Source organism: Ornithorhynchus anatinus, chromosome 2, assembly GCF_004115215.2.
Source record: "Ornithorhynchus anatinus isolate Pmale09 chromosome 2, mOrnAna1.pri.v4, whole genome shotgun sequence".
Taxonomy (NCBI): domain Eukaryota; kingdom Metazoa; phylum Chordata; class Mammalia; order Monotremata; family Ornithorhynchidae; genus Ornithorhynchus; species Ornithorhynchus anatinus.
In genome coordinates, this window is record NC_041729.1 from 113031746 (window position 1) to 113059083 (window position 27338).

Genomic DNA, 27338 nt, shown 5'->3' on the forward strand with positions numbered 1-27338 from the left:
GGGACACTGGCTGTCACTTGTTGCCCTTCTAGCTGGAGATGCATCTTGAGGTCTATTCTAGTGGTTCTGCAATGTAGATAGCTGCAGTGACCTATTCAACTAGAGATAGACACTCCTGTAATTCTCAGTACCGTTTGATCTGTATGCAAATATGTACTGGCTAGTGAAAAGTTAGTTCTTTAGGCGTTAGCCACAGTGGAAGAAAAGAAATGGACTGAAACTTTAGGAAAAGCTGGAAGATTACGGGAAGATCAGACAGGGCACTTCCTCAGGATCTACAAATTGTCTTTCTTGATATGGGAGACATGAGACTGCTGGTGTTGGGGGCTTCTGACATGTTGGGGATGTATGAGGTCTCTCCAGTTAAGCCAGGAAGTGCAGAGTCCCTGCTCCTCTTCCTCCTCTTCTCCCATCAGCAGATGGAGGATCTCTGAGCAGTCCTGAGGCTGCAGTGAAGAGGAAAGTTCAGGAAGATGGAAAGCTTCCCACCAGAACCACCGAAGTTGTCAGCCTAGCTCTGGATGAGGAGGGACACTGATGCCCGTTCCTCCCTTCCTACTACTCCTGCCCATCCCAAATGTGATTGACCTCTGGCGGCTTTCCTTCATGCTGGGGTCAGGCTCCCCTATATTCCCGCAGAGCCTGATGGAGCTGGATGGTCCGTTGCGGCGGGGCAGGCCCCGGCTCCTTGACAGGGAAGCAGCATGGCTCAGTGGAAAGAGCCTGGGCTTCGGAGTCAGAGGTCATGAGTTTGACTCCTCCTCTGCCATTTGTCAGCTGTGTGACTGTGGGCAAGTCACTTCACTTCTCTGTGCCTCAGTTACCTCATCTGTAAAATGGGGATTAACTGTGAGCCTCACGTGGGACAACCTGATTACCCTGTATCTACCCCAGCGCTTAGAACAGTGCTCTGCACATAGTAAGTGCTTAACAAATACCAACATTATTATTAACATTATTATGTGGGCAGCATATGACAGGCTAGCCAGGTAAAGAAAGGTTGCAGTAACTGTAACTCATCTTCATGTCCTGGGCCAGACTAGAGATGTAAGCTCTTTGTGGGCTGGGAAAATGTGTCCCTTTATTGCTATATTGCACTCTTCCAAGCACTTAGTACACTCTGCTCACGGGAAGTGTAAAGTAAATAATTTGAATGAAAGATGTGTAGCTTCCAGTGGCTCTCCTCACCATTCCCAGAATGTCCCATCTCCAGTTTGAAGATGTGTGGTGGTGATGGTATTTGTTAAGCACTTACTATGTGCCAAGCATTGTTCTGAGCGCTGGGATATGGGCAAGGCTGCTAGTCTGAGTCATTACAAGGGGAATACATCATGTGTGATCCCTTGCCTGAAATGGTTCCTCTGTGGCAGAAGACCTGGCCAGACAAAGGTTGGAGGAGAGAATGGATCACCAGAAAAAGCAGGCATCCTATCTGACAAACTAAATGAGTTGGCAGTGAAGTGCCATTATTAAAGAAACCAATAATTGTATTTGCTAAACACTGGATTAGATTCAAGATAATCAGGTTAGACATAGTCCATGTCCCACATGGGGTGCTCAGTCTTAAGTAGGAGAGAGAATGGCTATTTACAGATGAGGAAACAGAGAAAGGATGTCACTTGCCTAAGGTCACACAGCAGGCAAGTAATAGAGGTGATTGGAAGTCAAGAGAAAAGAAATGGAAGAAACAGAAAACAAGCCCAGGTGCCCAGGTTAGACTCTTATTTTGCCCAGTTTGACTGCACTTTTTTAGGGCATTTAAGTGCTTACCATGTGCCAAGAGGATATAAGCTAATCAGGTAGGACACAGTCCATGTCCCACATGAGCTTCATAGTCTTAATCCTCTTTTTACAGATGTGGTAACAGGCTGAGAAGTTAAGTGACTTGCCCAAGGACATGCAGCAGACAGGCAGGAGAGCTAGGATTAGAACCCAGGTCATTCTGACTCTAGAGCCCATGCTCTATCCACTAGGCAACAGTGCTTCTTTGAAAAGGACTATAACTGGAAGTGTGTAGAGGAGCATGACAGAAATGATTAAAGGATTGGAAAATAAGCCCTATGGGAGAAAAGTAAAAGAACTGGGGTTAAAGCTGAGAGGAGGCTAAAGTGTGATTTAACCATCTTCAAACCTATGAAGTTTTTGTTTTTAAATAAATATGGTCAGTTCCTCATGTTAACTGAGGTCCAAAGAAGGAAATTGTCTTAAAAAAACAGAAGTATTGGTTATAAGGAAAAAGATAATAATGTTGGTATTTTGTTAAGCGCTTACTATGTGCAGAGCAATGTTCTAAGTGCTGGGGTAGATACAGGGTAATCAGGTTGTCCCACGTGAGGCTCACAGTTAATCCCCATTTTACAGATGAGCTAACAGACACAGAGAAGTGAAGTGACTAGCCCACAGTCACACAGCCGACAAGTGGCAGAGCTGGGATTTGAACCCATGACCTCTCACTCCCAAGCCCGGGCACTTGGCAATGAGCCATGCTGCTGAATTTCTGTGTGATAAATTAGCTAAAATAGGCTAACGAAGTTGTTAACCACCTGGGTGACATCTTCCTGTAGGGGCCTGGGCCAAATGAACTCAAAAGGATCCTGATTCTTAAATTCAGCCAACATGGAACTAACTAGACCTCTCAATGGAAGCATAGTATGTCAGAGTCAGGAAGTAAGCTGTCCGCTGTGCTTTACCATCATCAGCCTCAAAGTGTGTAGTGTGGCCAGGCTTAGGGACTACATTAGGAAAGGATAGAGAAACCAGTGAAGATCATCGAATGCATGCATGAATCAATATCCACCAGATTTGAAGAAAGCACAAAATAAGCTAACTTTGCACTCAGGTTTAATTTGCAGCAGTGAAGAATCAGCCTTTTGGCAATGTCAGCATCTAAATGGGTCTACAGAATCATGAAGAGTGTGGACATGATGAACAGAGAATTGTCATTGACCAAATTCTGCACCACTTAAAGGTGCTCCCATTGAGGTTTAAAAATAGGAGTCTGAAAATAAAAGGAAATGTTTCACCCAGCAGGTGACATGCATAGGGAATTAGTTGCCACAGGAAGTTGTGGGCAGAAAACATTGATATTGAAAAGTTTGGTTAAAATCACCAACGAGGTGCTTATAATGGGTTATTTTAAGGAAAGCCAGAGCTATGTAATGGGTTTGAGTTCATGTTGTGGTGTTGAAGGAGAAAAGGAGGTTAGATGGGTCATTTATATTCCTGAGAAGACCACAGAGGGCAGGTGTCACGAGGGTCCTCAAAGTATCCCGGTTTCATTTTTGGAGACCAAATCTCATGTGCCAGATCGACCACCAGACTGACCTAGTGTTATTGCACGGGTTCTTACTGTGGTGGTCTCTTCAGAGCTAAAATAGCAGCGGGAAGGCAGGGATATTTTAGCAGTGTTGATCCCTTCTGTCACCTGGTTGCTTTTATTCAGCCTTCTAAAAATCCCAGTTTTATTTTCATTTGGTTAGGAAAGTTGTTCCTTTTAGCTTTCAAGAGTCAAAAAGATGGGACCAGTGGAGTGAAACTTGTCTGAAAAAGACACTTTTGATTCTCCCCTCCTGATTTACCATTTGGATTTCTATGGCTCGGTCATGCTTGGGAGACTTAGTTGGCTCTACTAAGGACAAACAAGTTATTTCTCTTCCTGGGGTAGACTTGCCAAACAGCTGTGTCAACTAATGCCAGGCAAAGGAGGCTGCCCTGTTACTGAATGACTTCAGTGGCATTGAATGCCACTTACCAAAAGTAGATTGAAATGATGCATTGGGCATCAGTTCAGAAACGAGAAGCAACATGGGCCTAGGAGTCAAATATCTGGGTTCTAATCCCCACTCTGCCACTTGTCTGCTCTGTGACCTTGGGCAGTCAACTTGTGTACCTTAGTTTGCTCATATATATAATGGGATTTAAGACTGTGCACCCCAAGTGGGGTATGGTCTGTCCAAGCTGATTAGCATCTATCTACCCCAGTGCTTAGTACATAATGACCACTTAACACACACACCACTTTTTAAAAAATTGATGAGAAAGACCCTTCTCTCTTCCCCATATCACCCACTCATCTTGCCGAATTGTCCTTGTATTCAACTTCTTCATTTTTTCATGTTCATGATCTCCAGGAACTGATAACTTTAAGAGCTGCCTGCTTCGCTTACAAATATGTCTTTTAGGCCAGAACCAAAACAATCTGAAAGGGAAAGAGGCCTCAGCATGAAATGGGTGTGATATAAAAGGTACCCACTTAACCTCCCCAGCTGGAGCCTTTCTAGGAAATTTTTTCTGGGTCTTCATTAGAAAACTATGAAAGATCAGACAACTCTTTCAATAACAGGGAGCAGTTTAAAGTCATGTTTTATTTGTCAGAGATGTAGCTGGAAGGTCCTTCCAGCCGTGAGGCTGAGCTCCCGGCTTAGCTGGACACTCATTTTCACCTCCATACTGTGAGACAATTTACAAGTAAGCTTAATATTGGCAGACCAAATTTACAAGCAAAAAAAAAAAAATAAAATGAAAGCCAAGGGATATCTAAAGCTGATAAACCTTGTGGTTTTCCATGTTCCTTTCAACAGGAGGTGGCACTCAGACTGTAAAAGCTGAATTATCAATTTAAAAACATCCATGGTGACCGTGACCTAGCTTGGACAACGCAAAGGTGGTGGAACCAAATGTTCTCTGGGGCTCTTGGGCTCTAGTCTTTCATCAGTTCATTCTTGCCGCTGCCGGTCACTCCTGGGTGGCGAAAGCATCACCTCACACCATGCCCAGGATGCGCGCAACCCACCAGTTGCAGGGCATGATGACTCTGCAGGCTGAGCGGCAGCCTTGGTAGTTGTAGGGCCAGGGAAAATAGCCTCCGAGGGGCTCACAGATCCTCTGGCACTGGGTGTAACTCCGCCTGCATTCGATGCAACAGATGCCTTCGTGGTCCAGCCTGGGGTCAAAGGTCATGCCCTCGCCTTCTAGCTGCTGGGACAAAAAAAAGGTTTAGAGATCATAAATTCCTTTTAGGCAGGAATCATGTCTACTGACTCTTGTATTCTTCCGAGTGCTTAGTACAGTTCTCTGCACAGTAAGTACTCAAATACCACTGATTGTTGCTGGGGCTTCTGGTCATTTGTGCAATAGTGATTTTAGAACAGGATCCTCAATTGGTCTTTGTGGGGGGGGCAGATGATTCTCCCAATGTCTTTAAAAAAAAAACCAAAACCCCAAAAACCTGTTTGTCCACTCAAAATCTTAAAAAAAAAAGTCAAAATTGCATTGGCTCAAGGAATCTGGCTGTGCCCTCTTCTGTACCCCAGCACACCAGCGGGCAGTTTGAAAGGCCCAGGTAGCACAGTTCACACACACCGCCTCAGTTCTATTATGACCACTTTGGTGGCAAAGCTGGATCTGGCATCCCAACCCAGAAGGCTCTGTCATCAAGACTTTCATAAGGTCTTTTTCAATTTTAAGCTTTTATCCCTTTCAGTGCTGGCCTAAGTGCTGTAATTAAAGTAGTCTACTAGTCTAGCCAACAAAGAAGTAAAATGATGTTGAGTAGGTCTATTGAATAAATAGAACAGGCCTCGACATCCATATTAAGCACAACTCACCCACTCCTGACAACATTACCTCTACAGTCCCTGATGGAAACAATCTTGGAGTGGGACAGAACCTCAAGAGATCATCAGATCCATCCCTCTGCCTCCAGACAAGCCCTCAGTCAATCATTTAGTCAATCAATGGTATTTGCTCAGCACTTACTGTGGGCCGAGCACTACAGAATAATCAATGTCAATCTATTTATTGAGCTCCTACTGTACTAGGCATTTGGGAGAGTACAATACAAAAGAGTTGGTATAAAGCATTTGGAAAACAGCAAAAGACATCCTTACCCACGAGGGGTTCATAATCTAGCAGGGGAGACAGACAAAATAATTTACAAATCAGAAGTACGTAAGAATATATAATAGCATATGTAATATGAAGCAGCATGGTCTGTTGGGCAGAGCATGGACCCGGGAGTCAGAAGAACCTGAGGTCTAATCCCGGCTCCTCCACTTGTCTGCTATGTGACTTGGGCAAGTCACAACTTCTCTGTGCCTTGGTTATGTTATCTGTGAAATGGGGACAATACTGTGAGCTCCATGTAGAACATGGTCTGTGTCCAACCTGATTAGCTTGTATCTACCCCAATGCTTAGCTCAATGCCTGGCCCAAACTAAGTGCTTAAATATCATAAACAACAACAACATGTAAGACCACATGTATAAAAGTGCAATATAAAAATTTTCCCTATTCTAAAGCCTCACTGCGGTATAAACTCATGTCTGCCACCGCTACCTCCTTAGGAGTTTTGGCACAGATGGACCCATGCCTGCCCTAGAACAACCCTTTAGAATTACTGTGTCTACCAACTGTTTTGTACTCTCCAAGAACTTAATACAGTGTTCTGCACAAAAGAATTGCTCAATAAATACCCTCTGTCAAGGCATCTGTCAGGAGGCCACCATTTTTTTCTCCAGTTTAAGAAGCCCCAAAACCCTTTAACCCTTTTTAGAAGTTCCATTATTCAACACTTTAATCATTTTTTTTGATGTTCTGTATTTGCTTTGATTTCTCCACATCCTTCTTACTGTAATAATAATAATGATGGTATTTGTTAATCGTTTACTATGTGCCAGGCACTACTGTAGAGCATAAAACAAACTTGGTACTTCCTGGGCTGAAAATCAGGGGTCCAGACAGGCATGACTGAAGAGTTTGCACCACTTGGGTCTGAACTCAATTCCAAGGGTATCTGCCAAGAAATCCTGTTGGTCTACCTTCTCAACATTTCTAGAGTTCACCCTTTCCTCTCTATCAAAATGTTACCACCCTGATCCAAGCACTCACCCTTTTCCACTTTGACTATTGCCTCAGCCTCCTTGCTGACCTTCCTACATCCTATCTCTCCTCTTCAGTCATTACTTCACTGTGCTGCCCAGATCATTTTTCTGAAAGAACTATTCAGTTCATATTTCCCATTCCTCAAAATCTCCAATGTTTGCCCAACCACATTCACATTAAACAGAAACTTCTGTCGGCTTTCAAGCGCTCAGCTCTCTCCCTCCTATTTCCTACTGATTTCCTACTATGATCCAACCTGCATTCTCCATTCCTCTAACACCAGCCTACTCTCTGTACCTCAATCTCATCTATCTCTCCACTGATCCCTTGCCCATGTTCTCCCTTTTGCCTGGAACTCCCTCCCCTTTCATATCTGACAGTCAGCCACTCTCCCCACCTTCATAACCCTCCTAAAATCCACCTTCTCCAAGAAGCCTTCCCAGACTAAGCCCTTTATTTCCTCTAGCCACCCTCCACTCTGCGTCGACTATGACTTGACTGTAAACCCCTTAAGGACCTTGAAACTCACCCCATCCTCACAATACTTATGTAGTCATTCTTATACTCCAATATTTTCCCTATCCCTAATCTACTTTAATGTCTGCCTTCCCCAGTATATTGTAAACCCTTCGTGGGCAATACAATTTAGGAATAAATCATCCAACATCCTTAACTGTGTGGATGGCTATCCGGAGGGTAATCATCACCAAGTTTCTCCAAGTATCCTATCACTGCACTGTACTAAACACTTGGGAGAGTGCAATGCAACAGAGTTAGCAGGCATGTTCCCTGTCCACAATGAGCTTACAGTTTAGACAGGAAGATGGACATTAATATAAATAATACAGAATTTGAAGATATGACTTATGTCAGCAAGATCAATCCAGAATAACAACAGCCTGGTCTTCTCTAAGTGGGCCTAGCCTCAGTGACACCAAATTATGTCATCCATAGCCAATAGGAGATATTTCAGAATAGCAATGAAACCCGAGACAGTTCAGAAACCATTTCCTTCAGGTTCGTGAACTGAGCTCTTGGACTGTCGCTAGCATCATCTGGCACTCACATGGTAAGGGTTCTCCGGGTTGAACGGCTCAGTGTCCTCCTGTACCTCAGGCCAGGTCTCGTTGGCCAGTGTCCGAGGCCTTGGGCTGCCCCGGGGCCCACTGCTGACTCTTCTGGGTGTGATTTGACGGGTTTTCCTTTTGGCTCCTCTTCTCTCTCTCTGGTTTTCTGCAAGGAATCACGGCAGGAAGGCATTCCAACCTTCCCTTTCCCAAGTTCATTTCAGCCCACCTGTCTTGGAGAGTGCAAGCATGCATCTGCCTGGAGGCAGGGAAGCTGACTGCTTGAGAGAACCTTTCCTTTCCAGCCAAGCCGCATGGGCATGATGGATTCCCCCTGCTGATTCACAAAAACTGGCAAAAGGGCCCAAGAAAGCACTTCCCTGCAGAGCCCCTGCCCCCCCAGCCTTTCCCACTAGCCGGCTCCCAGCAGCCCATAGTCTTGCTCCAGGGCTGAGTTTCGAGAAGGATGACAAGTGCCGATAACCCTCCCAGGTCTTGACGTGCCTCCAGACATCCCAGGGCCTCAGCCTGGAATCCTCTGAGCCCATGGGACACTTCAGGAATACTGGGGACCAGCTGTATTTCAGGAATACGGGGACCAGCTGTATCTGGCCTAAGTCTCTGTTATGGGGAGTCCTGCTTCAAGGAACAGATCCTACCAGGTCAACCCAGGAACTCTTGGGAACTCAGGGGAGCTGGATCCTGTCGGCTCTAAGCAGGGTCAGCCAGCCCCTCCTCCACTGGATGAGGGGGTCTAATGGAAAGAGCATGGGCCTAGGAGTCAGAGGACCTGGGTTCTAATCCTGACTCCACCACTTACCTGCTGTGTGACCTTGAGCAAGTTACTTAGCTCTCTATGCCTCAGTTCCCTCACCTGCAAAATGGGGCTTTGTTACCTGTTCTTCCTCCTCCTCAAACGATGAGTCCCATATAGGACCTGATTATCTTGAATCTACCTCAGTGCTTAATTCAGTGCTTCACATATAGTAAGCACTTGGCAAATACCACAGTTATTATTAAACATTTCAGGGAATGAAGAGAATCTGGAATGGATGTGAAGATGGAGTGTATTTGTGAAATGGAAAACTAAATAAGATACTTCACATCAACCTTGGAAGATTCCTCTCTCACTTTCATTTAAGAGTCACATCTCTCTCTTTTGTCTCCACTTTGCTAACCAAGGAGATCTGGGAATGAACCGCTCTATTTTGCCCAGCAATCTGATTTACCTTCTTTCCATCACTAGCACATTAGGGGGACTCTTAAAGAACAAATTCAAATTTGGAGGAGTAATTTATATTTTATGGTGAAAATATTACCTTTCAGATGTGTTGGTTTAAGCCAGAAAACTGGAAGATCTTCACAAAGTTCTAAGATTTTAGAACTCAGAAAGCTGTTATCCTTGACGGGCTGGTCGGCAGCCACCCAGATAAGAGAATTTTCTTCAAATTTAGCCGGCATGATTTTACCTTCCTATAAGAAGACAAAACAAAATACATTCTCAGTTTGGCAGAGGGGATGATGGGGCATATTTCTATCCAAACTCGGGATACTTAGCACTTATACTAGGGATGAGAGCACCTCAACACTTGTACTAGGGATGAGACAGTGTGAATGTCCCTGAGCAAGCCACTATCACTATAATAAATTCCTTTGCCTAGGTTCTTGGTCCTGAAGACTCAGTACCAAGGCTAATCCATGCAGTATATTCAATTATTAATTCATCTACTTCATCCTGACATACTAAAGCTACTCTCTGCTCTATTCTTCCTTCTCAATTAATCCAAGATATTTATTGAGTGCTTACTGTGTGCAGAGCACAGTACTAAGCACTTAGGAGAGTAGAGTTGGTAGACATATCTTCCCACAGGGAGCTTACAAACTACCTCCCACTAGATAATTTGCATCTGCCTGACTCCATTTGGCTGCAAACCAAAAGACCAAGAGGACTGTGTCTTTTACTTCTTGTGTATGCTCCCAAGGGTTTAATATAGTGCTCTACATAGAAGAGATACTCAGTAAATACTGTTGATGATTGGTAGGTGCTCTCCTAAAATATTTTATACAGGCTTCCTGTGACATCAGTACCAAAATGCTTTAGAAAAGTTGCTTCATTTTGTAATCTATGTAACCTTCAGGTTTCCTTCCTTGTGTCATGCTTATATTTTATTTTTTGTGATGGCAGGGCAAGTCAAAACCCAGTTCTAAAGGGTAGGTAGGTTTTCTGAGTCCATCTTTCAATTTTAGGCTAATCTGATCAATCAACTAAGTGTCTCTGGCCTGAAACTCCCTTTTGCTTCATATCTGATAGACCATCAGTCTCCCCACCTTCAAAGCCTTATTAAAATCATATCTCCTCCAAGAGGCCTTCCTGGACCAAGACTTCCTTTCCCTTACTCCCTTTCCCTTCTGTGTCACCCTTGCACTTGAATTTGTACCCTTTCACCACTTGATATTCACCCCCTTCTCAGCATTTATGTTCATAACTGTCATTTATTTTAATGTCTGTCTCCCCCTCTAAACTGTAAGCTCCTTGTGGTCAGGGAAACTGCCTAGCAACTCTCTTTATATTGTACTTTCCCAAGAGCTTACTACAGTACCATATAAACACTAAGCACTCAATAAATGCGACTGATTACTTGATTAATCTGATGGTTGAGATTAAAAGAAAAAGTATAAGGAAATCCCTTTAATTTTTTTTTTTGAAGTGAGAACTCTCTAAGGTTTTGGTTTTTATCTTCAAAGTGACAGAGAGAAAAGCGCTAGTGATGGGTTCTTTAATGTTTTAAATCAAAGTACTAGTTAACATAACTATCCTAGCAGTAGCCAAACACATTTCTGATATCTCTAGCATCAAGCACACCAGTAGGATTTCAGAGTTCGACTCTGGATTTTCCTCTATAGTAAACTGCTGAGGGAAGTCAGATAACCCAGGAGACAAATTTATTTTTGCCAAGTTTTCTCCTGTCTTGTGTTGATTCCCATCTACAGGAGATTTGAGTCATGAAACACTCCATCCTTTATGTTGAGTTAAAGTGGGACCTCATTTACTTTTTCTCCTTTGGGCTTGGAGCAGAATTTTAAAAATACTCAATGTTACTTTAGCAAGCCAATATTATCCATTAATCCAGTGGTTTATTTTAAATATGAATGGCTCTAACTTAGCCCTTTGGTTACACTATCTTTATGAGGAGCCATTTTTTTTTCCTACGCAGAGCTGAAGAAATTTGCTAGGAGAGCATATGGTTTCACCACATCTTAATCTAAAATCTCGGGAAGCAAAACTGAGGTTCATGTTTTTATAAATGCATTCCACTGGAAGGGAATAGGCCTAATAGACATGTTCAATGCAATTACTTTGACACACAACCCACTTAGAATACGTAGATAGGACCCAAAGGGTCGGCTCTCACCCCATATATGGGGGATGAGATAGAATCAGGTTTCCTATAGTACCAGGTACTTTATTCCTCTTAGCTCCCTGAAGATATTCATTCTGAAGGAAGAGGTTTTGCCCCTCCACTTTTTAACTGCTAGAAAGACAGCCTAATTTCCACTTGTTTTTCTCATGGCCTCTCCTCCCTCCCTCTCCTGCCCAACTTCCCTCACAGCCCCATGCCTCTGGGACCAGCGAGGCTGAGCACAATCCCTGGGTAAACTCAGTCCCCTTGAAGAGGTGTTTGGAGAAAAAATATGGGAGTTTCCAACATTGCCCTTTGAGGATTTGGCTAGCGAGCCCATGACAGGGCAGGTGGCTGATCCCCCCCCATCAGGACCACACTGCGGTTTAACACCAAGTTGCTAAAAATCTCTGGGAGTGAGTACCCCCTATTAATGAATCCAACCTACCAGATCAGAGGAGATGCTCTCTTTGGCCACCATGTCCACATCAGGGATACGAGCTTTCACCTGGGCTTTGATATAGCATTTTTCTCCTCCGGCAAAGCGGATCCCCGTGAGGCCCTACAAAATAAATTTCTAGAGGTTAGTCCCCTCCGATGGAACCCTCTCAGTCCACAGTTGGACAAACCAACCAAGACAACGTTTTCCCAAGTTCTGAGTGTATAAACCATCCTAATGTGAAGAAGAGTCCCCCTTCAAGTACACTCAGTTCTGCCAGAACATGAGTTTTCACTGCCTATTTCGGTCTGCCAACATGGGTGAGTTTAGGTAGCACATGCTGCGGTGTTTGAACAAATGATTTGTGTGCCTGTATAATAATGTTGGTATTTGTTAAGCACTTACTATGTGCAGAGCACTGTGCTAAGCGCCGGGGTAGATACAGGGTAATCAGGTTGTTCCACATGAGGCTCACAGTCTTCATCCCCATTTTACAGATGAGGGAACTGAGGCACAGAGAAGTTAAGTGACTTGCCCACAGTCACACAGCTGACAAGAGGCAGAGCTGGGATTCAAACCCATGACCTCTGACTCTCAAGCCTGGGCTCTTTGCACTGAGGCACACTGCTTCTCACGCCTGCATATAGCGTCGGACCCAGAGAGTACGAAAGTGTGACACCTGGGCACTGCAAGAACACAACCCTTGTGTTACAGGAGAACTGAATGCAGGGATGATCGTTGACATTTCGTAATGGCTTGAATTTGAACTGGGTTCTCTCTTGGAGAAACAGTATGGTGTAGTGGAGAGACCACGGGCCTTAGAGTCAGAAGGTCATGGGTTCTTATCCTGGCTCTGCCACTTGTCTACTGTATGATCCTGGGAAAGTCACTTAACTCCTCTGTGCCTCAGTTACCTCATCTGTAAAATGGGAATTGAGAGTAGGAGCCCCACGGGGGACTGGGACTATATCCAACCCGATTTGCTAGTATCCACCCCAGTACTTAGTGCAGTGCCTGGCACATAGGTGGCACATCGGATTGGGAGCCTCTTGAGGGCCATGGACAGCTCAAGGGGCTCAGTTTTCAGGAAATCACCCTAGAGTTAAGGACAGTGCTTTGCACATTGTTAGGACTTAATCGATATTAACTAATAATTAAACCTTGTATTCCCAAGGCCTCCCTGAACACTTCCACGTTCCCCTCTCTCATCCTCAGACATTGTGTTCTCTTTCACTCTCTCCCACACCTACCACTCAATGGGGAATTTGAAGCAGTGTGGCTTAGTGGAAAGAGCATGGGCCTGGGAGTCGGATGACCTAGGTTCTAATCCCAGTTGCCCTACATGTCTGCTGTGTGACCTCGGGCAAGTCACTTAACTTCAGTGTTTCAGTTACCTCATCTGCAAAATGGGAGTTGAAAGTGGGACATGGACTGTGTCCAATCTTGTATCTACCCCACGATTTAGTACAGTGTCTGTTACATAGTAGGAGTTTAAGAGGAGTTTAAAAAATGTTAAAAGACTACAATTAAGGTCTAACTTCTTACCTAATTTAGAGAAGTAAATTTTGCAGTTTCCTGTGGACAAACCATAGTCCAGAAAAAGAAATGCTCACTCAAGCATACTAGTTTCTACCCCAAACTCTTGGACTTTATGAGAAAATAATTCTTTTTTTTGGTATTTGTTAAGCACTTACTATGTGCTCGGCACTGTACTAAGTGCTGGGGCAGATACAAGCTAGTCAGGTTGGACATAGATCATGTCCCATATGGGGTTCATAGTGTTAATCCTCATTTTACAGATGAAGTAACTGAGGCACAGAGAAATTAAGTGACTTACCCTAGATCACAGAACAGACAAATTGTGGAGCTGGGATTAGAACACAGGTCCTTCTGACTTCCAGACCCACTAGACCACACTGCTACTCTTTTAGCCAGAAAGCTCTAAAGGTAGTTTGATTTGCTTCGGAGAAGCAGCGTGGCTCAGTGGAAAGAGCACGGGCTTTGGAGTCAGGGCTCATGAGTTCGAATCCCAGCTCTGCCACTTGTCGGCTGTGTGACTGTGGGCAAGTCACTTCACTTCTCTGCGCCTCAGTTCCCTCATCTGTAAAATGGGGATTAAGACTGTGAGCCCCACGTGGGACAACCTGATTCCCCTATGTCTACCCCAGCGCTTAGAACAGTGCTCGGCACATAGTAAGCGCTTAATAATAATAATAATAATAATGTTGGTATTTGCTTAACAAATACCAACATTATTATTATTATTATTTCTGGAAGTAGGAGAAACCAGGGATGCTAATTTATTCACTTCCTTTCCTTCTTTTCTGAGAGAACAATATGTCACTTATCAGAGACGAAGATAACAGTAAAAACTCATGTAACCCTGGGAAGATTTGATTGAGAGATTACTTTGATTTGGAAAAGTTCTTGAAACACGAATGACTGAATCCTTCAAAAGTGTTATATTTACTTACATTCTGGAAATCATGAACTTCAATGGCTTCTTCAGGACCACTTCCTATTTTAAAGGTTTCTAGATTATTCCCAGCATCGATTTCCATTGATCCCTCTTGTATTTTTCCATTGATACTCATGGTATAGTGAACATTATAAATCTGTAATAGAACAGGAGTTACTCTTATTCTGTTTAAACCTACAAATACACAAACAAACCTATAAGGAGAATTCTGTGTAGACTATTATTTTCATTCTGAAGTCCCAAGCTCCTAAGTTTAAGATTTATATCTACACATAGATATATAGATATATCTAGTATATATAGATATATCACACACATACATACGTACATATAAACCATTCAATGATACCGTTCTCAAAAAATGATTGGCTTGCCTTTTCTCTAACAGTGAGAATAGGGGCGGGCAAAGGATCCATTGGGCTCAACAAGGCATAGCAAGAATGGAGTACCCTTTAAACATTTGATATTCATCTCATCCTCCACCCCAAAGCACTTACAAACATACCCATAATTTATTTTAATGTCTTTCTCCCCCTCTAAACTACAAACTCCTTGTGGGCAGGGAATATGTCTACCAACTCTTTTGTATCATATCCTCCCAAGAGCTTAGTATAATGTTCTGCACACAATAAGCACTCAATAAATATGATCTGTTGATTGACTGGAGTAGTAGTAATAGCATTAATTGAGGGCCTACTACTTTGTGCAATACACTGTACTATTCACTTCGTAAGTATAGAATAAAGAAGTCACCCCATCTCTGACCACAAGGAGCTCAATCAATCAGTTGATGGCATTTATTGAGCCCTTACTGTGTGCAGAGCACTGTATTAAACACTAGGGAGGGTATAATACAACAGCATTGGTAAACACATTTTCTGCCTAGAAGAAACTTACAATCTAGAGGGGGAGACAGACATTAAAATGAATTATAGATATTACATAAATGCTGTAGGGCTGAGAGTGGGGTGAATAAAGGGTACATATTGAAGTGCAAGGGTGACACAAAAGGGAGAAGGAGTAAGAGAAATGAGGACTTGGGAAAGCTCTCTTGGAGGAGACGTGATTTTAAAAAGCCTTTGAAGGTGGGGAGAGTGCTTCCTTCAGATAGGAGGCAGAAGGGAGTTCCAGGTCAGAGGGAGGATGTGAGCAAGGGTCAGTGGCAAGGTAGATGAGATTGAGGTGCAGTGAGTAGATTGGTGTTAGAGGAGCAAAATGAGTGGGCTAGGTTTTAGCAAGAAAACAGGGGGCAAGCTGAGTGCTTTAAAGCAGATGGTAAGGAGGTGGTTGTTGATGTGGAGGTAGCTGGGCACCCACTAGAAGTTCTTGAGAAGGGAAACATGGACTGAACTATACTTTTTAGAAAAATGATCTGGGCAGCAGAGTGAAGTCTGGACTGGACTGTGAGCTCATCTCTAAACTGTAAACTCATCTCTGAACTGTAAGCTCATTTTGGGTAGGTAATGTGTCTGTACTCCCTTAAGTGCTTAGAACATTGCTCTGCACACAGCAAGCACTCACTAAATATGATTAAGTGGAGAGAGACAGGAGACAGGGAGGTCAGCAAGTAAGCTTAGATTGTAAGCTCATCTCTAAATTGTAAACTCATCGAGGGCAGGGATCGTTTCTGCCAATTCTGCTGTCTCCCAAGGTCTTAATATAGTGCTCAGCATACAGTAAGTGCTCAATAAATACAACTGATTTAGGTTGATGCAATAATCAAGTCAAGTTTTAAATGCCACGTTCAACATAGTAGCAGCTTGGCTGGAGAGGAAAAGGCAGATTTCAGTGATGCTGTGAAGTTGAACCAGCAGGATTTGGTGAATAAGTGGGCCGAATGAGAGAGATGAGGTGAGGAAGACAAACATAAAAATATTTACAACTAGAGTGGTCAAAATATATTGAGGCTTGTCTTGTGCTGTTGAGTCGTTTCCAACCCATAGCTACTCAATGGACACATCTCACCCAGAACAGCCCACCTCCATCTGCAATGGCGTGGGAAGTGTATTCACAGAGTATTCTTGGTAAAAATATGGAAGTGGTTTACCATTGCCTCTTCTGTGTAGTAAACTTGAGTCTCCATCCTCGACTCTCTCCCATGCCACTGCAGCCCAGGACAGGTGAGCATTGACTTGTAGCAGAGGGCCTTCCACTCGCTAGGCACTGGCTAGGGATGGAAGGGTATGCCTCTGCTTGACTCTAGCCCTGGTTGATGAGAAAAATTTGGCCTGGATTTTCTGGACACCACGTTCTTCCTATTGGTCTTGTTTTCTCCTAGAGGTGGTCTTCAATCAATCAGTGCTATATATTGAGCCCTTACGGCATGTAGAGCACTGCACTAAGCAATTGGGAGAGTACAAGAGACTTGGTAGACGTGACCCCTGCCCTCAAGGAGCTTACGGTTTAGTGAGGGAGACAGACATTAAGAGACTATGTCTAATTCCTCCTTGTCTATTCTCTTTCAGTGCTTAGTACAGTGCTCTGCACACAGTATATGCTTAATACTATTACTATTATTACTAAAAAAATTACAGATGGAGAAATGGCAGAGTATAAGGATATGTACATAAGTTCTGGGGGTGGGGCATCAAAGTGCTTAAGGGGTAAGATCCAAGTGCACAGGCAATGTAGAAGGACAAATAGGGAAGGTAAATGAGGGGTTAGTCATGGAGAGCTTCTCAGAGGAGATGTGATTTTAGTGGGACTTTGAAGATGGGGAGAGTGGTAGTCTGTCAGATATGACAGAGGAGGGACTCCAGACCAGAGGAAGGACATAGGTCATGGGTCAGCAACAAGGCAGAAAAGATTAAGGTACAGTGAGTAGGTTGGGGTCAGAGGAGCAAAGTATGCGGGTTGGGTTGCAGTGAGAGATTAACAAGGGAAGGTAGGAGGGGGAGAATTGATTCAGTGCCTTAAAGTCGACGGTTAGGAGTTTCGGTTTGATGAAATTTTTTATTAGAAAAACCATCTAAGCAGTGGAGTGAAGTATAGACTGGAGAGAAGAGAGACAGGAGGCAGGGAAGACTGAGAGGATAAGTTAAAGTGGGATAGGATAAGTGCTTTGGATCACTGTACTAGCAATTTGGATGGAGAGGAAGGGGTGGACTCCTGAAATGTTGCAAAGGTAGAACTGACAGGGTTTAAAGGCACACTGAATATATGGGTTGAATGATAAAGATAAGTTGAGGATCATACCAAGGTTACAAGGCTTGTGAAACAGGGAAGAAGGTGGTGTTCTCTAGAATAATGGGGAAATCTGGGGTAAAACAGACTTTGAGAGGGAAAATGAGTTCTATTTTGGACATGCTCAATTTGAGGGTGTCAGTGGGACAGTCAAGTAAAGCCATCCTGAAGCTGGAGGAATGGTGAAGACTGCAGAGAAGGAAAGAGGTAAGAGTTGGAGGGGTAGATTTGAGAACTGTCTGAATAGAGATGATAGCTGAAGCCACAGGAGTGAGGAAGCTCAAGGGAGTGGGTTTATATGGGGACTATATGGTGAACAGATGGGGACCAAGAAATGAGTCTTGAGGATCCTACACAGTTAGAGGGAGGGAGGAAGAGGAGGAGTCTATGAAAGACACTGAGAAGGAGTAGCTAGAGAGATAGGAGGAGAACCAGGAGACTGTCAGTGAATCCAAAGCTTTTTTTTTTTAAAGTTTGGCTCATCAGGGTATTCCGAGTCTCAGACGAAACAAGGTTAAGATTTGGAACTAGATTCTCTGGTGAGGCAGAAAGCCGCACGGGTCCTGAGTGGGGAAAAAATTGGTCACCTTCAGGTTAAGGGTGATTCCCTAGGTGGACATTCTTGATTTCCTATGACTACTAATTATTTAGCACTTAGTATATGCCAAGCACCCCAGAAAATTCGAGATAATTGGATTGGATATAGGCCTTGACCCAATGAGGGCTCAAAGGGAGAGCAAGTATCATCTCCACTTGGCAGATGAGGAAAATGAGGCACAGAGAAGTTTTAGTGACTGCCCAAGGTCACGCAGCAAACCAGGAATAGAGCTCGGATTAGAATCCAGACCTCCTGACTCAGTCCTATGCTCTTTCCACTGGGCCATGCTAACTCCTCACTAGACTTGTCCCTACACTAGTAAAGTGGTACAAAGTTTAGGCTGTGAACCTGTGAAGAATGGGGACATTTCTATTCTGTTTACCTTGAATTATCCCAGAGTTTAACACAATGCAACCTAAGATTTATAAGTCTACCTACAGACAAATAAATAGTTAAGGATACAATAATCCAAAAATGAAGCCTAAGAGCTGAGGTACTGGACTAGAGAAACTGGAAGAGGAACCTACTAGCTTTCGTGTTGATTCTTATTCGAGATTCAGGCACAGAAGTTTGGAGCTAGCTTTTTATGGATTTGAGCTCCTCATCTTCTTTCCCCTGTTCTCTCTGCCCAACTCCTGCCTCCAAGTCACCTAACATTCCCTTCAAACCCACAGAAGATGGCAGAGGTCGTCAAAACAGGAGCCCATGACCAAAAGCACCATGGCTGCTGGGAGAGGAGAACAACAGTTGGCAAGGCTTTGGAGAAGGAGGAGGGTGGGAGAGCAGGCCAAAAGTCATGTGCTCATAGAGAGGTCTCTTGGCTTCCAAAGAGGAAGTGAGTCCTTCTGTCAATGCTTAGTACAGTGCCTGGCACATAGTAAGTGCTCCACAAACAAATACAAATACCATCATGCCAGAGTGAACTCTCCCTATCCTGCCTGGCCTCTCCATTTCCTCCCCTCATGGATGTCAGGGTGAAAGCATTTCCGTAAGGGGGACTGTGAATGAGGGGAGTCTGGGAGGGGCAAAGAGTTGAGGAGGATGAGATGATGAAGGAAATGATAGAGTGTCAGTGGGTGAGAGGAAAAGGATACAGTGCCTGGGGAAGGAGGGTGAGTACCTACTGGAGCAATGAAACAAGCTGGGTACATCCCCGCTGCAGGGGTGGTGTGTGGTAGGCAGGGAAGTGAAGAGATGGGAAAAGCACAAGGTGGGGGGATGGAAGGGAGTGGGGTAAACAGTGGTGGGTGGGCTCGATCTCAAGAGTTGGCTGGGGTGGGTGGGCTAGATCCAAAACACTCCCTCAACACCTGTTCGCTGCCCTTCTCTCTTTAACCATTCTGTCCATGAGTCAGTTGGTTTACCAAGCATTTTCATCCGGAAAAACTGGGCCCACTCAGAAACCTGGGCTGGACTGCCTGGCTCAGGCCAAGTCTTCATAATAGACTCAGTCACAAGCGACTAATGAGGAGCTCTTAGAGTGCTGCCCATCAGTCATCTTGCAGCAGTGGCAGTCCCAAACCCACCTTGAAGTGCGGAATAAGGAGAAGATCTTCTGCTCTTCCTCACCACATCCCGGCTCAGGCTCTTTGTTCTTCCCAAGCACAACGTCTTGTACCACTACCAACACTACTATTTACTGTAAATGTTTTTGAATAAATAGCATTTGGCACTGGTTTAAAATGCAGCACAATAAAACGGGGTGCAATAATAAAAGCCACAGCTATTCTTTCGTTCTAATGTGGTCTGAAGTTGTTTATATTTAAAATATTTGATTTTTCAAGTAAATTATATTTTAAATATAAATGCCCCAATAGGAAAGCAGTATAGACCCAATATCACTCATGAACGCATACATGGAAATCAATCTCCATCCAGATTCTTTCTTTGTCTCTTGTAAAAATAAATCCTGAATATGGTTTCCTGTCTTGTCATTTGAAATTGGAATATAACGATCTTCAAAAACAGAAAAGGAGCTGTGTAAGCAATTTCGATTTTACAAAAGCATGTGCCTAAATTCCAAAGGGTCTCCTAAGCTAATTTGCTACTATCTGGTAGGTAATCTGCTTCAGGCTTTTCAGTGGGGCTGGAGGGGGGAGTACTTTCTATGGATGATATGACATGCAAATGGCTGAATCGCTTTCTGTGCCATTTTCTCTAATGCTTGGAATTTGCTCATACAAATGAAATTTCTTGATGGTAGAGAGAAATAACAGATCATTTGAGGCCATCTATTATAAAGGAGTCTTTTTAGTGTGCTCTTGGGATGGACTGTTCCCCATTACCACTGGAAATCAGCCCCCTCTGGTATCGTTGAATGTTTAGAGACAGACTGGCCCTTTAACGTAGAAAGGTGAAAGCCAACATACCTTACAGAATGCCTGAGCACCCCAGTGCACGAAGTTGGAAACCATTTAATGCTTCTACAAATCCATAATATTCTCTCTTTGGCTTAGGCACAGAGGGCGGGGTACTGACTTGAAGACAAACCTGTAACTCACACCATCCCGAAGCCAGGGGATCTAGTGGAAAGAGCCCAGACCTGATAATCAGGAGACTTGGGTTCCAATGTCAACTCTGCCACTCACCTGCTGTGAGACTTTAGGCTAATGAGAACCTCTCGGCCTCAGTTTCCTCCCCTGTAAAATGGGGTCTAAAACCCTTTTCTCCCCAGATGATAACTTCTCTCGGCCTCAGTTTCCTCATTTGTAAAATGGGGCCTAAAAGCCTGTTCGCCCCAAATGATAGCTTCTCTCGGCCTCAGTTTCCTCATCTCTAAAATAAAGCCTAAAAAGAGGGAGTCATCCTCTCCCTTCGAGTCTGAACGCCATGTGGGACAACGACCGTATCCAACTTGATAATCTTGCATCTAACCTGGCGCTCAGTACAATGCTTGGTACATAAGAAGCACTTAACAAAAACGGTGACTTTAATTGTAGTTACTGTCCAGTTGGCTCCTGCTGGTTCTTAGCGCTTGCTGCTTCCAGGCCCCCTTTCCTTAGGGTCCTACCCCTGGATTCCCCCCTACGTCCCCCAACCACATACATACCAACCCACCCACTCGGGTTGCCAGTGTCTCATTCATTCATTAGTAGTTATTGAGCGCTTACTGTGTGCAGAGCACTGTACTAAGCGCTTCGTCGCCAGTTTGCTGGAGAGAAGGGGGGCGTGGCCGGGAGGGGTCATCTCCTAACCCAAGGCTGATGAGATGGGGCAGCTCCACTGGCCACTGGCAGCCCCAGAGCAGGGCCAGCGCGGGGCGAAGGAGGGGGTGGGATGGGTGTACGGGCCCCGGGTTTGGGCCCCGTCCCGCCCCGGTGTCTCTCCAAGCGCTCAGTACAGGGCTCTGCACACAGCGGGCCCTCAGTACATAGGACTGAAGGAAGGAGTACTCACATGCTTGTCGTTCCCCTTCCAGAAGTAGAAGGCGCCGATGGCCCCGAAGAGGAGGAGCAGCGCCCCGGAGATGAGGACCACGGCTCCGGCCCGCAGCAGCCGGCCCGGGCTGGCCGGGGGCCTCCCGGACACCGCTGTGTAGGCCTGCACGGACAGCGGGGGCGGGGGTCACCGCACGCCCGGGGGCACCTCCCCCCCCAGGACCGGACCACCCTCGGGGGACCCACGGCTGCGGCCCTTCATCTCCCGACGCCCCGGGCCCCGACCCCTCCCAGCCCTGCAGCCCTCCACCCGGGCTTGGGAGTCAGAGGTCATGGGTTCTAATCCCGACTCCGCCGCTTGTCAGCTGTGTGACTGTGGGCAAGTCACTTCACTTCTCAGCGCCTATTACCTCATCTGTAAAATGGGGATGAAAACTGTGAGCCCCACGTGGGACAACCCGATCACCTTCTATTCCCTCCAGCGCTTTGAACAGTGCTTTGCACATGGTAAGCGCTTAACAAATATCCTCTTACCATAATAATACAAATTAGTATTACCCGCACGGACAAGTCGGCTGCCCCGGGGCCCCCCCAAACCGTGCCCCCCGCAAGCACCACCCACGGGGGGAAGGGGAGCTCCGCCGGGGTCCGGGGTCTGGGAGTCTGGGGGTCCGGGGTCGGACTCACGGGCGGGCGGCTGCGCTCCGGGTGGTCGGGCCCCGCCAGGGCGATGGGCACCTTGTCCGAGCCGTCGGCCATGGCAGCGCGGGAAGAAGCGAGAGGCTCGGCGTCCAGCTTTCAGCTCTCTGCTTCTCCCGGCCCCGACGGGATGGGCATTTCAAACACACGCACAGAGGAGAGCGCTCCCCTCCCTCCCTCCGTCCCATTCCATCCCATCCCTCCCCTCGCATTTTCCCTGCCCCTTTCTGTCCCTCCTCCCCGCCCCCTGCCCTCCCGGAGCCAGCGGAAAGGCTCTCTCCTTCTCCTCGTCCCGGGCAGCCCGGACCTCTGGACTGTCCCGGCCCCTAAGGGGGGGGGGGGGTCTGTGTTCTCCCGAAAGGGGTCTGTGTTCCTGGAGACCCCCAAATCAACTCTGCCAGGGAGCTATTTTCCTGGTGGATTCCAGTTTAGGGGCGCTCTGCCCCCTCTAATGCTAACCTTCTCACTGCGCCTCCATCTCGTTCATTCAGTCGTATTTATTGGACACGCACTGTGTGCACAGCACTGCATTAACCACTTGGGAGAGTACGCTCTCCCTAGGCCGAGGTCCTACCTCTGGCCCGGAATGCCCTCCCGCCCCATATCTGATAGTTACTCTCCTCCGCTTCAAAGCCTTATTGAAAGCACATCTCCAAGAAACCTTCCTTGACTAAGCCCCCTTTTCCGTTCCTTCCATTCCTTTCTGCTCCGCCCCCCGCCCCCCTTCATGCCCCCTCTCAGCCCCACAAAACTTATGTACACATCTGCTATTTATTTATATTAATGCCTGCCTTCCCCCAGACTGTAAGCTCATTGTGGGCAGGAAATGTGTCTGTTATATTGTACTGTTTCAAGAGTTTAGTACAGTGCTCCACACACTTTAAGTGCTCAATAAATCGACTGACTGACTGTACCAGCAGGTTCGCCACCTATGGTGGGAACTTGGTCAGAGCCTTGTGCTCAGCAGCTCCAACCTCCTTTGCAGCAAACCCTGAAGCTGGGGTAGGGACAGCACAGAGGATGGTCCTTAAATTCTGCCTCTACTGAGAATGGGAGAATGCAAGGGGCCGGAGTGGCAGAGAAGACGTGGAACAGGAGTCAAGTTCCAGGGAGGCAGAGAGTATTGGGTATCTCTGCTAATACTATTCTCTTCAATGTCTCGGTAACACCAGTAGCACAGTTTGAAGAGTGGCAGAGAGTTGAGGGAAGAGGTTCAATAGCAACAAAAGGAAACACTTCTTCACTCAGTAGCTGATGCAGCTGAAAATATCAGGTTTAAGAAGAGTTTGGATAACATGAAGGAGTGCTGCATGATAGGTTACTAGAGGACAAGTTAGGGGTGTCAGATTGTCCATCCCTATAACTATTAAGGCAACCATCACAGTTGGACTTGGCTTGGATTTGGAATCCTGAACTAGAAGCACCCTTGGGCAGGTGAGGCACAGGTTCTTATGATTTTATAAAAAGTCAGAGGTCTCTCTTTCTCTCTCTTTACTCAGATTTTCCAGAGGTTCACATCTTAGGTTATAGGCAGATCCAACACTCCTTCTCTTAGGAAATTGGGTCGCTGAACCAACCAGCCAGTTGTGCCTCCGCTTTACCTGCCAGGGAAGGCACTAAGCATTCAGGGAGATAGTTGAGTTGACAATCAGCCTTGCTGTGCACTGCTCTATTCAATGGAGAGAAAGAGGCCAGTGGCCCCGCCATGCAATAGCAAGGGTGTATTAACACATGGAGGCAGGAGCCTTGGTCCTGAGTCAGCTTCAGTGCACATCAGAAAGACCCAAGGACAGTAGAAAAATATCGGAGGCAGTAGCACTGGGCCTTGGGCCGAGGTCCCTAGCCCAGAGCAAGACTGGGTCATGTCCAGTGGGGGTGATAATAGTACTTCTTTAGGACCCACTGGATGCAGTGCACGGGCCTAAGCACTAGAGAAAGTACAAGAAGAATGGGACACATCCTCTGCCCCAAAGGAGTTTGTATAACTTCCTTTCCTCCACCCTGAAAATCACACATATGCTCCCTACTTCCTCTCTGGAACTCCTCTCCCCAAACCCCCTACCTCCAAGGGGCTTCAGTGATGAAGGCATAAGATGGTGATGATGGTATTTGCTAAGTGCTTACTGTGTGCCAGGCACTGTACTAAGCAAATCAAGTTGGACACAGTCCCTGTCCCATGTGGGGCTCAGTCTCAATCCCCATTTTATAGATGAGGTAACTGAGGCCCAGAGAAGTGAAATGGTTTGCCCAGGGTCACCCAGCAGGCAAGTGGCAGAGCCAGATCCTCCAGGAAGCCTTCCCAGACTAAACTCCCCTCTTCTCTTCTCCCACTGCCTTCTGCATCATCCTGACTTGCTCTCTTTATTCATCACCCCTGTCCCAGCCCCACAGTGCTCATTTACATATGTCATTTATTTATATTAATGTCTTGTTTCCCCTTCTAGATTGCAAGCTCATTGTGGGCAGGGAATGTATCTGTTTATTGTTGTATTGTACTCTCACAAGCCCTTAGTACAGTGCTCTGCACTCAATTAATACAACTGAATGACCGACTGAGTGTGATGAACCACCAAACTCGAGGATGGAATCCAACCCAGCTCAAGTGAGTCAATAACAGGGGCTGGTGCCTTCACATCCAGTTGGAACTCTCCATTACCTTCTGGCTGAGTTCAAAGTAGGACCTACCCAAAAGGGCTGAGTCAAGCAATTCCACCCTGGTTGCTGGAGGTAGGCAAACAGATTATCTGTTTTACTTGACTTGTATTTGGAGAGAAAGGTATATGTGTGAAATTTTTGAAATTCTTTTCTTTGGTAGAGCAACGCCTCTGCTCTTGCAGGAACTCTGTTCAAACCCCTCCCCTCACCCAGTAGTGCTAAATAGTGCTGAAGCTGGAAATGCCTTCTAAAAGAGCAGGGAATAAATAGCTGGAATCCAGGAGATTCTGGTTTGTATTAAATACAGTCCACTATTTTCAGTGGCCAAATCTTGTGATAATAATAATAATGATGGTATTTGTTAAGTGCTTACTATGTGCCAGACACTGTAGTAAGTGTTGGGGTAGATATAAGCAAATCAGGTTGGACATAGCCCCTGTCCCATGAGGGATTTACAGTCTCAATCCCCACTTTACAGATGAGGTAATTGAGGCATAGAGAAGTGAAGTGACTTGCCCAAGGTTACACAGCAGACATGTGGAGGAGTCCAGATTAGAAACCATGGTCCAATTCTCCTGACCTCCTTACTCTTACCTAAGTGCCCAAATCTCTCACTAGGTTTCTGCCTGTGTTCTTCACTCTAGTCTAGCTTACCATCTTCCACCCCAAACACTGGTTCCACTAAAATAATAATAATAATAATGTTGATATTTGTTAAGTGCTTACTATGTGCAGAGCACTGTTCTAAGCGCTGGGGTAAATACAGGAGAATCAGGTTGTCCCAGGTGGGACTCACAGTTTTAATCCCCAGTTTTGCAGATTAGTAATTAAGGCACTGAGAAGTTAAGTGATTTGCCCAAAATAACACAGCTGACAGGTGGTGGAGTCAGGATTAGAACTCATGACCCCTGAGTCTTAAGCCCATGCTCTTTCCACTGAGCCACGCTGCTGAAACCAGTTCCTCTGATAACACAGGCATCTTCTCACCTAGAAAGCCCGCTCCACTTTTCCTCAAACCTTTTCCTCCTTAATCAAAACATCATGGAAACCCCACCTCCTCACTGAAGTCCTCCCAGATGAACTTCTGATGAAACACTGATTTTCCAGCATCCTTTTAATAGTATTCTGCCATTTGAAAGCTTTCAGATTTTTTTTCTATATATGGTATTTGTTGAGTGCTTCCTATGTGTCAAAGACTATTCTAAGCTCTGTGGTAGATAGAACCCAGACCTGGGAATCAGAGGACTTGGATTCTAATCCCGGTTCTGCCACTTGTCTGTTGTGTGGCCTTGGGCAAGTCACTTAACTCTTCTGGGCCTCAGTCACCTCATCTTTAAAAGGGGAATTAAGGCTGTGAGCCCCATGCAGGACTCTGCCCCGTCCTCTCCCCCTCCCTTCAGGCTCGTATCTCCTCCTGTCTCCAAGACGTCTCCACCTGGATGTCTGCCCGCCACCTAAAACTCAACATGACCCAAATTGAGCTCCTCATCTTCCCTCCCAAGCCCTGCCCTCTCCCTGACTTCCCTATCATTGTGGACGATACGGCCACCCTTCCTGTCTCTCAAGCCCGCAACCTCGGTGTCTTTGACTCGGCTCTCTCGTTCACCCCACTAATCCAATCCGTCACCAAAACCTGCCGGTCTCACCTTTATAATATCGCCAAGATCCGCCCTTTCCTCTCCACCCAAATGGCTATTTTATTGTTACGGGCTCTCGTAATATCCCGGCTAGACTACTGTGTCAGCCTGCTCTTTGATCTCCCTTCCTCCTCTCTCTCCCCACTTCGGTCTATTCTTCATTCCGCTGCCCGGCTCATCTTACTGCAGAAACGCTCTGGGCATGTCACTCCCCTTCTTAAAAACCTCTAGTGGTTGCCTATCAACCTCCGTACGAAACAAAACCTTCTCACTCTGGGTTTCAAGGCTCTCCATCACCTTGCCCCCTGCTACCTCTCCTCTCTTCTCTCTTTCCACTGCCCTCCCCGCACGCTCCGCTCCTCTGCCTCCCACCTCCTCACAATCCCCCGTTCTCGCCTATCCCGCCATCGACCCCTGGCCCACGTCCTCCCGCGGTCCTGGAATGCCCTCCCTCCTCACCTCCGCCAAACTAATTCTCTTCCCCTCTTCAAAACCCTACTTAAAGCTCACCTCCTCCAAGAGGCCTTCCCAGACTGAGCTCCCCTTTTCCCTCTGCTCCCTTTATTCCCCCCTTCACCTCCCCGCAGCTAAACCCTCTTCTCCCCCCTTTCCCTCTGCTCCTCCCCCCTCCCGTCCCATTCCCTCAGCAATGTACTCATCCGCTCAACTGTATATATCTTCATCACCCTATTTATTTTGTTAATGAGATGTACATCACCTCGATTCTATTTATTTGCTATTGTTTTAATGAGATGTTCTTCCCTTTGATTCTATTTATTGCCATTGTTCTTGTCTGTCTTCCCCGATTAGACTGTAAGCCTGTCAAAGGGCAGGGACTGTCTCTATCTGTTACCGATTTGTACATTCCAAGCGTTTAGTACAGTGCTCTGCACATAGTAAGCGCTCAATAAATACTATTGA

General features: G+C 45.8%; 1 protein-coding gene across 2 annotated transcripts; it reads right to left on the reverse strand.

The window, feature by feature from the left end:
• Window positions 1-4345: 4345 nt before the first annotated feature.
• CNMD (chondromodulin) lies at window positions 4346-22263 on the reverse strand. 2 transcript variants are annotated; one of them, XM_029058058.2, is made up of 7 exons: window positions 22114-22263; window positions 21446-21589; window positions 14264-14404; window positions 11799-11912; window positions 9269-9422; window positions 7949-8115; window positions 4346-4974 (listed from the first exon to the last, which is right to left on the reverse strand). In XM_029058058.2, the coding sequence occupies exons 1-7, from the start codon at window positions 22183-22185 to the stop codon at window positions 4762-4764; spliced, it is 1005 nt and encodes a 334-aa protein (XP_028913891.1). In that variant the 5' UTR covers window positions 22186-22263; the 3' UTR covers window positions 4346-4761. The 2 variants fall into 2 exon arrangements, with proteins under 2 accessions (XP_028913891.1, XP_028913890.1); XM_029058057.2 differs by having other exon boundaries at window positions 4346-4977.
• Window positions 22264-27338: the final 5075 nt, after the last annotated feature.

Excerpts from the sequence above, each read along its gene's own strand:
- CNMD (XM_029058057.2), bottom strand. The coding sequence starts at position 22,185 with ATGGCCGACGGCTCGGACAAGGTGCCCATCGCCCTGGCGGGGCCCGAC. Across the intron at positions 21,590-22,113 it reads CGGAGCGCAGCCGCCCGCCC|GCCTACACAGCGGTGTCCGG; the intron begins GTGAGTCCGACC and ends CTGTCCGTGCAG. Across the intron at positions 9,423-11,798 it reads AGAGCATCTCCTCTGATCTG|GAAGGTAAAATCATGCCGGC; the intron begins GTAGGTTGGATT and ends GTCTTCTTATAG.